At 39.0% G+C, this 15,475-nt stretch overlaps 2 protein-coding genes across 3 annotated transcripts in view; one reads left to right on the top strand and one right to left on the bottom strand.

The window, feature by feature from the left end:
* The window catches only part of ATAD1 (ATPase family AAA domain containing 1), a gene marked incomplete at both ends in the record, with an annotated part of 48,795 nt that extends 48,475 nt beyond the window's left edge, over positions 1-320 (top strand). For both annotated transcript variants that reach the window (XM_079697398.1, XM_079697399.1), the window contains one exon: positions 200-320. In XM_079697398.1, coding sequence (XP_079553524.1) covers positions 200-320 — 121 coding nt within the window. The remainder of the gene's footprint in view (positions 1-199) is intronic.
* Positions 321-11,901: 11,581 nt separating this feature from the next.
* The window catches only part of PAPSS2 (3'-phosphoadenosine 5'-phosphosulfate synthase 2), a gene marked incomplete at its 5' end in the record, with an annotated part of 79,029 nt that continues 75,455 nt past the window's right edge, over positions 11,902-15,475 (bottom strand). Inside the window, 3 exons of the mRNA XM_079704487.1 lie at positions 11,902-12,120; positions 12,927-13,156; positions 14,185-14,453. Coding sequence (XP_079560613.1) covers positions 11,979-12,120; positions 12,927-13,156; positions 14,185-14,453 — 641 coding nt within the window. The 3' untranslated portion in view covers positions 11,902-11,978. The remainder of the gene's footprint in view (positions 12,121-12,926; positions 13,157-14,184; positions 14,454-15,475) is intronic.

The raw sequence follows: 15,475 nt of genomic DNA, 5'->3' as shown, positions 1-15,475 counted from the left end.
CTTTTTAAAAATCTCTTAAGACATTTATATGCATAGATTAATTCCTTGGAAGAATTCACGTGAAGCTGTAAGTTGTGGTTGTCTTTGGGGTCTTGGATGGGTAAGAGACTTCGTTTTTTAGTCTTGGTAAAATATTTTAGGGAGATGTATTCTAAAATTATTTGAATATTTGGTGGGGGTTTTTTTTTTTGCATTTTAGCCATGATGAAGATGAAATTCGACCTGTGCAACAACAGGACCTGCATCGGGCAATTGAAAAGATGAAGAAATCAAAGGATGCAGCATTTCAGAATGTTTTAACTCACGTTTGTTTAGATTGAGAGTAAAGATAATTTGTACAGTCCAATGTGATCCAGTTTGGTGTGCCCTCTTACCATTAGTGGAAATAGAACAGAAGGAGTGTTCTTTAAACAGTGAGGGAGTTATATGTTCATGACACTGGTTTTATACTCTGAATTCTAAGTTATTGAGATATAGTTGTAATATAAATGGTATTACTACTTGTGGAAAATCATGAGGAGGAACAATTTAATTAGCCTGAGTGTGGGTGCTTGTGTTTGACCTCTTTAGCCATATGTTGCAGCCTTATAGTATCTAAGCTGGTCTTAAAGTAACAAATGATTTACTGAGTCATTAGTGAGAATTGAGGACGTGGCTAAGTGCTGGTTTCTAGATATGTGAGTGAGTGTGTGTGTGTGTGTGTGTGTGTGTGCGCGCGCGTGCGTGTGTGTGTGCGTGCGTGCATGTGTGTATATTAAATGTATATATTCACACATTTTATATTGACGTTCTGTAAATAGGTTTGAATACAGAAACTTTTTTTTACTCCAACTACTGAATCAAAAAGTACCAAATAGCATATCACAAAACTAAGGTTAATGGTTGTGTCTAAAAGGTACAGTGATTCAGCCATTTCTAGTTGTCACTTGTTTCAGTTGTTGTTTGTGTTTTTTTGTGTTTCTGAGGTGAGTGTTTCTCTGCAGTTGAATAGTTGGAGTTGCCGCATCAGAGACTTAGATGTGGCTCAGTTATGGTTGTCAGGGTAGTCAGATAAAAGACTTGCTCAGTGATCAGCACTGAGTGGTTGTCAGCCACTTGGGTGATCAGAACTGACTTCATCTCCTTCTGCAAGCACACTGAGTAGAGACATTTTTTTATTTGATACATGTGAAGGTGGACTGAAAGCCTTTCAAAAGAATGGCTTTGAAAAACCTCAGTGCCATTCAGTACATGTATGTGACTTTCCTTTCTTCATTTAATGTAACAGTTCTGTTGTAACCATGGTTTATTAGTATTATTTTAAAATTATATGTTCTTTAATTATGGTCACATATAATTTGGTCATCAAAAATGAAGTGATAGTTTAAAACAACTAGCTGTTACTAAATGTGCTAAAAATACCCATTTTGTAATTAAAATTTTTTTTCTTAGCATATTATAAATTATGTCCTACTTAGTACAGATAGGCACAGCAGAATCTCCATATTGTATCTGTAGTCATTTGATGCTCTGTGCACAAAATATGACACTTCTTTTGTCCAAAATTTCATTAACTAGAATTCTGTTATAGGCACTTAAACATACAGCATGAGGAAAATGGCACAATATGATCTTGAGGTGCCTTCTGAATTTTTGTTTTTATTATATTTCTTTAAAAATTCTCAATCTTAATTCATGAGCCACTGGATTAATTGCTTTGATATTAAGTCTCTCACTAGAACCCATTGGATAGTTTGTTCTTCATTTGTTCTTTGAATGGTGGGTGGGGTAGAGGTTCAAGTTTTGAAAAATTGTGAAGATGATTGAAAAATTTAATGCAAAACATAAGATACCAAAAATAAAATATTTCATCTCCATTTTTAATAACTATATTATACTGTTATTTTATAAATATGTAATAAAGAGGTCCCTCTTAATTGAGTTTTCTCTACTTACTCCTTTGTCTTTTTCAGTTATGTAAAATTTTCTGGGGTTGTTTTGGTTTATAAAACTTGCCCTTGGACTGTTTTCATCTTACTGTGTAAGTTTTATAGCATACATTCTAGTATATAACCATTATTTTGTTTTAGTATGAATTTCAGCAGTCATTTAATTTTAATCTGATGGCATACTGATCAAAAATAGGAGTGACATATCTCTCTTCATGTCCTTTTTATCTTCTTTTAAATCTAGAATATCCAATAGTAGTAGTTAAATTTATCATAGTTTGAATCATCAAATGAAGTTAGAGAAATACACTAAAGGCAACAACACATGACTCATCTAGGCATCTTAATATCTTAAAGTGATTGAGGAAACTTTACTGTATGACTTTAAGGAACATTTAGTGTTATATAATATATCCTTTGCTGTAGACATGTTTGATGTAAGCTTTTGGCATGCATTGGATTCTAGGTTCTAAGATATTTCATTTTGGCTAACAGTTAAAAGTACTGGATCTAGAGTTAGACTGCCTGAGTTTAAATACAGGCTCCCTATTAATTAACTGTATACTTGGACTAGACACGTAACTTAATGAGACTCAGTTCCTCATTTATAAAATGGAGTGACAGTGGCACTCATCTTATAGGGTGTGTAATAAGATGATGTATGTAAGGCACGTAGCATAGTGCATTCCATAGTACTGTTCAGATGTTTGCTATCACATTATTTTATTGCTTTTACACACTGATGTACACATCTGTTTGACCAGGCTCAATTTTTAAGCATTCTCCATGCTTAAACTATTTCCATGATCCCTAGATCTCTACTCTAGGGATTGAGATGAAATGATCACCTGTGATGTTTCTCTAAAAGCCTCATTGTTGGAAGACATCTGGTAAGTCTGATGTGTTTCAAACTATCCCTTGGCCTTTTTAAAATAGAGTTTAGAAACTCAATATTTGAATCAATTCAGTATCTTCTTTCCAATTTATCTCCTTTCTCATTCAACCCTGCACCTGCAGGGTGATGCAGAACTCACCATGTTATCAATAGCTGGATTGGAGTAATCCAAATATTCTATATGACCACAACAATCTAATATTACTTAGTAGCTATAACTTGAAGGTTTGGAGTCGAGGATGTCTCAAACTTTGAGTGTGCCTGAATAAAAATGGTAGGAATTTCGTTGGTAGGAATTTTTCTTTTTTAAACTAGAATTGTTTTATTTGTGGACAAATGTTACAGCTTCTTCTGGATAAAGGAAATGAATTCGATGATGTATATTTTATAATTCTCTCTTTAGCTTCTCTTAAGGTCAATGTCAGAATATTGAATAGAATTCTGATACGCTAAGCATATATCCTGCATGACTAAAATCCCAGCACCAACTGGAAGCCTCAAATAAAGCCATAGAATCATTCCATTTAGAGCTGACAGAATATTTAGAGAGCCTTCATTACTGAAATTGTTATAAATTTAGTTATCAAAGATAGAGTTCCCTAATCATCTCAGAAGTTACAGCTCTCTCTCTCTCTCTCTCTTTAATTGAAGTATAGTTGATTTGCAATGTTGTGTTAGTTTCAAGTGTACAGCAGTGACTCAGATATAGATATATGTGTGTGTGTATATATAAGTATATAAATCTTTTTTATATATTTATGTATTTTATATATATATAAAATCTTTTTCAGATTCTTTTCTATTATAGGTTATTATAAGATTTTGAATATAGTTCCCTATGCTATACAGTAGGTTTTTTTTTCTTAACATCTTTATTGGAGTATAATTGCTTTACAGTGGTGTGTTAGTTTCTGCTTTATAACAAAGTAAATCAGCTATACATATACATATATCCCCATATCTCCTCCCTCTTGCGTCTCCCTCCCACCCTCCCTATCCCACCCCTCTAGGTGGTCACAAAGCACCGAGCTGATCTCCCTGTGCTACGCGGCTGCTTCCCATTAGCTATCTATTTTACATTTGGTAGTGTATATATGTCCATGTACTCTCTCACTTCGTCCCAGCTTACCCTTCCCCCTCCCTGTGTCCTCAAGTCCTTTCTCTACATCTGTGTTTTTATTCCTGTCCTGCCCCTAGGTTCTTCATAACCTTTAAAAAAAATTTTTTTTTAGATTCCATATATATGTGTTAGCATACGGTATTTATTTCTCTCTTTCTGACTTACTTCACTCTGTATGACAGACTCTAGGTCCATCCACCTCACTACAGGTAACTCAATTTCGTTTCTTTTTATGGCTGCGTAATATTCCACTACAGTAGGTTCTTGTTGTTTATCTATTTTATATATAGTGTGTATATGTTAATCTCAAACTCCTGATTTATCCCTCCCCCCACCCTTTCCCCTTTGTAAGTTTGTTTTCTCTGTGCGTCTGTTTCTGTTTCGTAAATAAGTTCATTTGTTTCATTTGTTTTTTTAGATTCTACATAGAAGTGATATATTGTCTTTCTCTGTCTGACTTCACTTAATATGACAGTCAGTCCATCCATGTTGTCAAAAGTTACAGCTCTATGTACATGTATAGGTGAAAAGTCTGTCCATGTTCATGAAATTGTATTGAGGAAAAGATGTAAGGGTATACACATTGTTTTATTGTGCTTCACAAATAGTGCTTTTTTTTTTTTAAAACAAATTGAAGGTTTGTGGCAACCCTGCATTGTCAGATGATGGTTAGCATTTTTAGCAACAAAGTATTTTTTAAGGTATGTACATTGTTTTTTTAGACATAATGCTGTTATATACTCAATAGACTACAGTACAGTGTAAACATAACTTTTATGTGTACTAGGAAACCAAAACATTTGTGTGACTTGCTCTACTGAGAGATTTGCTTTATTGCAGTGGTCTGGAACCAAACCCACAATATCTCAAGGTATGCCTGCATAGGAAATGAGATCAAACCTAAAAAAAACCATTTATCATGTGAGTAAAAATAAAACCTCCTTCGTGAACACTGGCGTGGATTTTACACTGTTAATACTAACGCCGCATAAGGGTCTCATTACCGAAACACTGAACTGGGAGTATATTTTTGTGATTGTCTAATATTTACTGTTATAAATCTGCTTGAGAACAATTTAGATAAAAGCTTGTTTGCTTTGAGATACAGTTTCTGTGAATGTTAGTGTTGCTGTGGAATGCATCAAGGACACAGGTTTGTGAATCATGACAGCTCAGTTTTAAAACTAGAGTCAAACATTGAAATAATTACCGACATGCAAGATTTGGAGCTGAGAATAGAACACAGTGGAGTATGTATGCCTCACTGTCCTGAAGATACATAGGTTCCAGAAATTCTAAGAATGACCAAGATACTCAAACAGGGGATGGTAATATATCATCCAGTAAACAAAGTCCTTTGCAGACATGTCTGAGGGAGATGAGCATTGTCTACCGGGCCACAGTCATAGCCTTGTGAAGAGTACCAGTTAGGGTTCCATTGCAGGCAGTCAACTCTAGCTGACCTAAGCAATAAAGGATTTATTTGAAGGATATGAGGAGCTCTTAAGATTAGAGGGAAGCTGAAGAACTGGACTTAGGTTAGGTAGGAACTCTGAAAGCTCCAGAAGTTTTTTTAACAGGAATTGCTTAAGAATCTTGCTTTTATTCCTCTACTGGATTAAATGAACTCCAGATGTTTATCTTTAAATTGTCCCATTCAGGATTCAAAATCCTGGAAGTGTGCAAAGCCAGGTCAAAAATCACCTCCTGGCAGTTCTGGAGCTTTGAGAGAATGACCCTTCAGGAACTCCTTTGGCTTAAATGGTTTGAGAGCAAAAGTACACTTGACCCTTGAATGACACAGGTTTGAACTGCATTGGTCCACTTATCCTCAGACTTTTTTCAGTAGTAAATACCACAGTACTACACAGTCTGCGGTTGGTTGAATCTGCAGGTTCAGAACCACGGATACAAGGAACTGTGGATATGGAGGACCGACTGTAAGTTATTCGGGGAGTTTTGACTGTGAAGAGAGTTGGCACCCCTAACCCCTCCATTGTTCAAGGGCCAAGTGTATCTGGATTTACTGGTCAACTGCAAAAGGAGAGTGGGGTTTCATCCAAAGAAAATTGAGTATTGTGGAGAATGTGGCTAGACAAGAAAGTGGTAAATGACCAGCTGGTCACACGAGGCCAGTACTGCCAAGGGCAGTATTATGACTCCGGTGGGCATGCTGGACATATGAGCAATGTACATTATAGTTTGTGTGGACAGGCCTTTAGGGACTGTTTGGTCCAGTCCCATAAGCTTTACCACTTGATGATGGATTGCTACTTGGCACGCCCAACTCTGCAGCCAGGTGATCACTTTTTAACTTGTAATTTATGTTGTTCCAGATAGTAGGTGTAAAACAGAACAGTGGAGACTGAAGTATAACATAGGTTTTTGTTTTATTTCCAGGAAGTACAAGCCCATTCCTCTGATAGGCAGTTAGCGTGGAGGGCTGATCATTGCCATTTCTCTAAGAGTCTAGTTAGGCTGAGTCTGGGCTGTAGCTTTAACAAGATTGAGTAGACCAGGCTTAGCCCAACCCCTACCCTCTTAGGCAGTTGGCTTTTGATCTTGGCAGTATTTGAGCTGGGAGGGGTTTGGGTGCGGGTTCAGATGTTTGCGGTTCTTCTCTATATTCAGTTCTGACAGGGTTCTGGAATCCAGTCACCATGAGAATGCACAAGACTTTGAGCCCCTCTTCTGCCATTTTCTCTGAAAAATCCAGGGAAGAGGACTTGTCTAGCCTAGCAGTTTGTTTTTAAAAGTGTTTCCAGATTTCAATCACTATTGTCTGAGTGTTGGCTGAATTCTCCACATGCCTGCAAAGTCTCTCCATCCAAGGCAGGCCTGCTCTTGCACACACTGTATCCATTCTCAGGAGTCTACCCTGGTATAAAAAAAAGTACCAAGGCTCTCTGCTCATTTCGGAAGGGCTTATTTCTGCCTGGAAGTCAGTTAATGAAGAAGTCCTTGCATCCACTGTTCTTTGCTAGTCTCCTGGAAAAGTATTATTTTTATTTTGTCTGGCCTTTTCTTGTTACTATATGGAAGTGGAAGTCTTTTGCATCCTTCTGCATTCTAGCAGAAGAAATTGTGCAGGGATTTATTATAAGTCATGTAAAGTTCATTTTCAGCTTTATAAGTTTCAGTCCCAGTTGTGGAACTCCATGTTAGAGAGTGCGCTAGAGAGTGCATGCACAGTGTAGCCTTGGGCAAAATCTCTTTACTTTCGTGGGCATCTGTTCCCTTATCTGTAAATAGAAATCATAATGTGTACCTTCTGTTATTGTTTTAAGAAACATATGAAAATGCCTTGGAAACTAGCAAGTGAATATGTCTGCAGGTCATCACGTCCTTAGAGTCGTCATCTCACATTTTTGGGCTTCCATTTCCGTATCTGTGCAATAATGGAAATGCTGAAATAGATGTGCTTTAAGTTCCCATCCCAGTTTTCACTAAACAGCACACTGATCCAACAGTGGCCGTGTTGATAGACATTTTGGGGCCTTAGCAATACTGACCTGATCATCAGGACTTCTAAACCAGGTGACTCTCTTAGCTACTGATGGGTGTCAGCCTTGGTAAATGGACTTGTTTTTGTTTTTTTTAAATTGGAGTCTTCAAGAATGGAGCCTTTTTTCTTTTTTCTTTTTTCTTTTTTTTTTTTTTTTTTTGGCTGCATTGGGTCTTCGTTGCTGTGCACAGGCTTTCTCTAGTTGCGGCAAGTGGAGGCTACTATTCGTTGTGGTGCGCGGCCTTCTCATTGTGGTGGCTTCTCTTGTTGAGGAGTACGGGCTCTAGGCACACGGGCTTCAGTGGTTGCAGCACAGGGGCTCAGTAGTTGCAGAGCATGGGATTCAGTAGTTGCGGCATGTGGGCTCAATAGTTGCATCACATGGGCTCTAGAGCGCAGGCTCAGTAGTTGTGGTGCACGGGCTTAGTTGCTCCGTGGCATGTGGGATCTTCCCAGACCAGGGACTGAACCCATGTCCCCTGCATTGGCAGGCGGATTCTTAACCACTGTGCCCCCAGGGAAGTCCCTGGACTTGTTTTAATAGGCATAAGTTATGAAACATGCCATTAGGTAAAGTCATAGACACTTCCAGGTACTTAGTGTTTTTGTTTATTAAATGTGTTTCTTTGGCTCTTTTGAAGCTGTAAGCTTTTTCGTTGGTTGTTTACTTTGAATGTCCAAAGATCTGCCACTTTATATAATTTTTTTTGTAATTTGAAGATAGGATTGGGGTACAACCTCTTTAGTGGTTGATGGAATTAATTTCTTCCATAAATGTAGGTTCTTCTTGGTGAATGCAGTTATAGACGCCAGTCTTTTAACTAGTTTAAAAGACCAGATCAATATTGGAGTTGTTTGCATGGAAGTAGGCCATTATTTTTTAAACCTGTGCTGAGCTGAACTTTACCTTTGAACTATTTATGGAAAACAGTCTTATGCAATCAATATAATCAAGATTTTTCTTTACCCATAAGTGTGTTTAATACATTACAGTATGTAAGAGCTTTCACAAACATTTTAGTAAAATAGGTGCAGAGCAGGTTTGAGTTTCTGAAACAAGCCCAACCCTATTTAAGAACGTTTCCAAAATAAAGTATGTATTATTGCTGCCAACAATTACAAATACGTTATGACATTTAAAAAGCTGTGCCCCTCTGTTGGTCGCTTATGTATTTGAAGGTAATAAAACTGTATTACTTTTTAAAACATTCTATAATTTAGATTTCTTACTGATTGAGACTGGTCTTTCCTGCAGTTAATCCAAATGAGGAAATCTATGGAAAAGCTAATGGCTTGGCGGGTAGGGGAGGTTACTTCCGTTACTAAAGATAAGCCATTGAAGAACTACAAGACTTACCTACGAAAGGCTTGTTTCTCAGTTTGTCAAGAGTTCTTTGCGTCATCACTGTTTCCTAGCCCTGTAAAAAAGTATTTTATTTTGTCTAGGTTTTTATCAGACTAAAATGTCCAAGCTCATCATTGATCCATTTATTTTTTAGTAATAATTTCAATAAAATTACAATATAAGCAAAAAAAAATAGGCACCTTTGGAGTATTATATTAGTGAATTGCTTGTATACATCACTTTAATCATTTGGCGAATATGTATGATGAGTGGCCCAATAATAGCTAATATTGACCAAAGAATTAAATGAATGCTAGGGAGAAGAAAAAATTAGTGGTTATTCTTTAAATATCTATATAGTTAATTCTTGATCATTTTTGCATTATTGGTAGTGGGATATACATAAATAATAGAAACCTGTATCATTCAAAATCTCAAAGGCAAAAGCTGCACTGTGTTCTATCAAACCTTTACACATTGTTGACTGCTCTGGTGCTCATCTAATTTCCTGATTACTTAACCTATCAGGAAAGTATATTCAAGATCCATGCTAGACCTAAAAGTCAGGTTAATAGGAGGAAGATGAGGAAAAAAGAAAGATGAACTTGCTGTTCTCAAATCACTAAGATTTGTTTCATCTTGCAGGGAAGATGGATTGGAAAGGAATCTTGTGGCCTGATATAAATGCTGATAGATTTGTACGCATTATCTGAATGAATGATTTACATATGCCCTTCGCACTGCCCTGTGCGGTATGGCATACTCCCTCAGCACCACTTGTATCTTTATGTACTTACACATTCCCTGCTCTGCTTTGTCCAGGTGCCAGCAAGTAAGGATCTGGGGAGAAAGAGGAAGTGGTAACAAGTGGCACCTTTGAGCTGGCTATCACACCAGTTTTGTTTGGAGTGAGGACAGGAACAAAAATTTGCATGAAGCCTTCAGGACAGAAGAGAGGGAGAGGCCAGGGACTGAAGGAGGGAAAAAGCCCCAAAGCTGCAGGCCTGTCTGAAGGCCACTGAAAGTGTGGGTGGAAACAGGTATCCTTTCTGCCTACACCAGTAGCAACTGCTGAGGTGAGTGGAGGTGTGGGAGTTGTGGAGGAAGCACAACTACTTCTAACCCTGCTGGTGAAACTCTGTGGAGGCACTTTGAAAAAAAGGGAACAATAAGTTAGGACAAATTTTAAAATTTTGTCAGATCCCAATGCACTGAAATCCTGGGGTGAGGTCCCTGAGGAACTGTAGTGCTTGGCTGAAACCACGTGTCATTCACATGGAGAGCACAGTTTAAAAGATGACAGGAACAAGGGTAAACAGCCTCTTAATGATGGTCTGAAAGAGAGCTGCTGTTTCTCTCCAGTTATACAAAGTCACAAGGGCTTCAACCAACAGATGTCAATGCACACTTGATACGAGATGCAGAAAAGACTCAGCCTTCATTTTGAGAAATTTATTAAAATAAGAACAAGCATCAGTTGTACATAGAAATAATCATTTGCACTAAGTGGTACTCAAGCAGAAGAGCAGTTTTAAATATATTTTAAAAATCACAAAATAACATTGGTTAAGGCACCTACATCTTGTCTCATGTTTTCAATAAATACGCTTTTTTTAAAAAGGCAGTAGTGAGGACCTCTGATTAAATGAATATAGGCACTGTAATATTAAAGATAGTCATACTTTGCTGTGGCCACTGTGATTTATTCTCAAAAGAACTTTCATTAGCTTGGTTTAGCATTTAAAAAAACAAAACAGTATGAAAAAAGTGTTTTCTCTTTCCAGTCTTAAGTCTCTTCCAGAGAGACCTGTGTACAAAAGGTACTATTTCTTCATATATTCCTTAGTAAAAAGGAATTATACAGAAGGTTCAAGATTGCTTCCCAGAAAGTAAAGCCATCAGAGGTTGAATGTTTCAGAACAGCATGAGTCTTTGGGAAAGTATTTTTTTCAACTGCAGTAGAATCAGCTGGGTATAGGAAACTCCAGACCTTACAGCATCCAAGAAGTGCCCTCTGTTCAAGGAGTTTTGTTAAGCAGTTGAGGGAAACCAGGTCCAGCTCCTGTGTTGTACAGGGTAGACAAAGCACCAGCCTGGGAGTCAAGTGGCCTGGGTGCTCAGTGCCACCAGTACTTCCAAAATGCCAATTTGGCACTTTTGTTACAGTGCTCATTAGTTCATGAAGCCTGTGCTTGTGCATCGTCTTAGTTTGGTCACCTGTAAGATGAAAAGGTTGGAGCTTCCTGCATTTTTGTCCGGTTCCAGCAGCTCGCTAGTCTGATGGTCTGAATTGTTTTTGGTCACAGCTGATGCCACTGCAGGTAATAGGCGCAGCCTTTCCATAGACACAATGACCACAGCAAAGAGGAGAAAAATTAACTCTCCACAACATTGCCAGATTGTTTGAGGCCTGGGTGCAAATCTTTTCATCAAAGCCCTGTACGCTATTTAATTAAAAGACACCGTTTAACTGGAGTTACGTTATTCACAGAAAAATATTAAGATTTCTCTTCTTGTTAGATAATATAACTTCCATGGCAGAACTAGGTTGCATAGATCTCTGAGATTAACTTCACATTTTCACACATTTGGTTTCTCCAGTCAGGTCATAGTTCAGCACCTAAGATACTGGGCAGTGAGGCTGGATACAGGCACGAGGGAAATACTAGCAAGAATCTTGACATGAGCCACTCCTCATTTGGGGTGAGATTTTCTTTCTTTTTTTTTTTTTTTGTCAGCTGTATAGAAGGGGCTGCCCATCTCATTTCCTTTACTACTGGTATATGACATGGGAGAATGCAGGTTGGCAAGACTTAAGCTGGGAGACATGCTTTACTTTTTGGCAAGTAAACTAGACACATGGTCAAAGCTTTATGAAATCTGGGACCTACTGCTCAGATATGGTAGAAAATACAACTAATTTCATTCTGAAATGATAATATTGCTTTTACCTGCTAAGGTTTGGTCTTCAGTTTTACTTTATACACACACACACACACACACACGTGTGTGTGTGTGTGTGTGTGTGTGTATGTTGACTTTATAGAGAACATTTTTACCTCATTATAAGACATTAACTTTAAAGTCAATCATTAATAAGCAGTTGGATACAAAGCATCTAATCACAAAAATAGAAAAAGAAATCACAGAGCACTTCAGAAAGAAACTCTGGTGCTGAAGGGCATTTAGTTGTTCTTCTCCAGGGACCTGTAATAATCTGTCAGGACTTTCCATGCTTTGGGGGCCATGAAGCCATCTGGGGGATTCTCTCCTTCCCGGGCCAGCTTCCTCATACGAGTTCCTGAGATGAAGTCAAACTCATTGTGCCTGTCACAGGGTAGCAACAAAGAACTCAGCATAGGTAAGTAACATCTACCTTAAAGATCCCAGAAGTAGGATGGGTTCTGAGACCACATTTTTTCTTTCTGTAAAATGCTGCATCTTCTAAAATAAGCAATTCACTAAATCTTCAGTAAAGGAACAGGCAGAAGAAAGGGAAATCATGGCAGCTACCCATTCAGTACTGTGTACCTACTCACTTCATGGGAAGCGTCTTCTATTAGTTCTGCCTACTTGCGTGAGCTCTGAGCATTGTGCGTGCTCTATAAATGCTCATTGAAAGCTTTTTCTGTGTTTACTTCCTTTCACATAATGTGCCAGGCACTCACTGCATGCTCAAGGAATGTATGTTAAAAAAGAAATATTTGTGGACCATCTACTATATGCAAGGGGCTGTGCTACAACTTTAGGGGGCATGAAATGTGCAAGACCAGGTCTTAGCTTTCAAGGGACTCATTCCGATTAGGAGCATGTGGAGATGCACTGGGGAGCACTCCAAAATTTTGCCTCATCATTCCAGCTGTACAGATGTTGATTTAAAGAATTTTCCTCTGGGGCTTCCCTGGCGGCGCAGTGGTTGAGAGTCCGCCTGCCGATACAGGGGACGCGGGTTTGTGCCCTGGTTTGGGAAGATCCCACGTGCCGCGGAGGGGCTGGGCCCGTGAGCCATGGCCGCTGAGCCTGCGCATCCGGAGCCTGTGCTCCGCAATGGGAGAGGCCACAACAGTGAGAGGCCCGCATACCGCAAAAAAGAAATAAAATAAAAAAATAAGAATTTTCCTCTGAAAACCTACCTTGCTGGATCATAGAAGTCCATGGCTTTTTTGGCTTTGTTGTAGGCAGCCACTCGGAATGGAATGATTTCCACAGAGGTGAGGCCAGGGGCCATGGTCAAGACCTTGGCCCCATGAGTAGGTTCATACAGGTCTTTCTTGGTCTCAGGGTGGGGCATTCCTGCAGGGTCCCGGCCCACAATGTAGAAATTGGCCCCTGCAACCATCCGGGACCTGCAGTGCCATTGGACCTAGGAAACATCATATAAAGGACATGCTGGTCATCACTGGCCAATCCTGTGGGGTCCCTGTTTATGGAGACACCCCTTTATTCTGCTTTAAAAGTAATTCAGCGATGTGGGTCAACTAATAATTGCAAGGAGGTCAGTGAGGTGTCCAAGACTCCTGCTCTTGTCATCTTTTTGGTTATATTGGGTAGGATATAGGAGCTTTAAAGATAAGAATCCTCCCTCTTAGACCATGAATTTATATTTCCTAATCTCTCCAGACTAACAGACCAGTAACACTCAGATCTTACTGTTCCACAGAACTACGTGGATTTTACTTTCCAGTTCCTCCCTATTCAAAATAAATCACAGTTTAAGGGAAATTACAAACTCCAATATCTCTTACCATCTGACTGCCAGTAATGAGCAAATTAACCTTCATATGCAGACATTGATTCCATTTCAACACAGCATTGGGATTTCAAAATAAGTTGCCCTCTTTAGAGCTCAGATAGAAATATAAAGGATGGGGAAGAGAACCAGGGGCCTGGAACTTTGATCTGGTTGAAGAGAATTAATTCATTAAACTCAGTTTGGAGCATTCCAAAGGGTTGAGACCTTTTCAATTCATCATAGTTCCTGTAAACTTGTTGAAATCCACACTTGATGAAAGGGAGACATTAAGGTTTTAAAGACATCTTCTCCCTTCTAATATAGCTCACCGAGCATGGTGAATCACTTAAGAGTAACTGGAACTGCTGAAATACTGGGCTAGATACATCTTGCCCTTTAACCCAGGTAAGCTGTATTAAACACCTCGTTCACATACCAACTTCCACAGTCTCAAAGGCAGTGTATGACAGGTTTGATTTGGTGTTTCTAGCATTTTCACAAATACTATATGGAAACATAATTAAGTTTGATAAAGTAAAGAGGCCAGAAGATTTTAGAATCTGCTCGTGAAGAAGAAGCCCAGAAACTCACTGGTTCTTCTAAGTAAAATTAGATGCTGTACTCCTGAGTCCCATAGCCCAGCCCAGGGAGCTGCTTACCTCTGTGGGGCCAGCATACAACATGGGAGATGGGAAGATGGCCATGATGGTGGATTTGGGATCTAGAACCTCCTCCTCGAGCACAGCTGTGTGCTGCTTCATCCGCCAGTCCAGGGGCACATCGTCATCCTTGGTCCAGCCCCCCAGGGGGTGCAGCAGGAGGACCGGGTGCTTATAGCCTCTCTCCAGGAGCCGGCGGCGGGTGTCCTGCATCAGCAGAGCATGGCCGTTGTGGACAGGATTGCGCAACTGGAATGCGAACACTGCGTCTGGGAAAGGAATGCAGAAACACCAAGGTCAAAGACATGCACTGTTTGCAAGAACAGAGAGAAAAAGATGCAGCTGTGTTTATTGTTCAGTGAACTTGTTACATCCACTTGCTTTTAAGGACCGGCTGGAGAATCCACCTGGATCTTTAGGGGTGTTACTCCAAAGGTACCAACCAGTGCCAGACTGCTTAGACAGGAATAGGACACAAAGGTTGGAAGCCCTAAAGGGAGAGCCTGACTCAGAAATGAACACATTTGTTGCCAGGACCTTTCCTACAAACCAAGGCTCAGGCAGGGGCCAGTATTAATCAGTCCTCTTGCACCCTGCTCCAGCCTCATTTCCCTGGGAAGTGAATATTGATAAGGAACGTTTTCTGGGGTCTGTGCAAAAGTTTAACAATTTAAAGATATAAAAATATTTCTCTTTCACTTTAGGGAAATCTTCAAAACTACTCCAATTAGTGATGAACTCCTGAGAGCCTTAATTTTTCTTTCTGGTTATGAAATAAATTAATATATATCCATCATAGAAAACTTAGAAAATACAGAAAAGCCCAAAATAGAATTTAAAAATCATCCATCATCCTATCATTACTTTTTCTCTCTCTTTTTCAAAATATGTAAAGTGAAAATCTTCCCTTCCCCTTGGTCCCGCTTTACCCCTAGAGGTAGCCGCTGCCATCTGCAGTTTGGTGCGCATGCTGCCAGAGATTTCTGCTACACACAGAAGTAGGTTTGAGTTTTTAAAGCAATTATTCCATTTTATTTTGTTTTCCGAAATTATTCTATACATACCGTTCTGCAGTTTGCTTTTTTTACTTAATAGATATATTTTGGGTATCTTTCTGGGTCAGTGCATATTTTTAACTACTGCATAATATTGCAGTAGTTCAACTTTATAAGGTGTTTCCATATCAACAGACATATCAATAGAAGATGATAAAAGTTTTCAGCTTTTCAAAACTATAAACATGCTGTTTCCTGATAATCCTTAATTCTGTAAGCAGAGGAGGGTTAGGAGT

This window comes from Hyperoodon ampullatus, assembly GCF_949752795.1.
Source record: "Hyperoodon ampullatus genome assembly, chromosome: 1".
Lineage (NCBI taxonomy): Eukaryota > Metazoa > Chordata > Mammalia > Artiodactyla > Ziphiidae > Hyperoodon > Hyperoodon ampullatus.
Note: the sequence above shows the minus strand (reverse complement) of the source record. Positions and strands in the feature narration are given on the sequence as shown.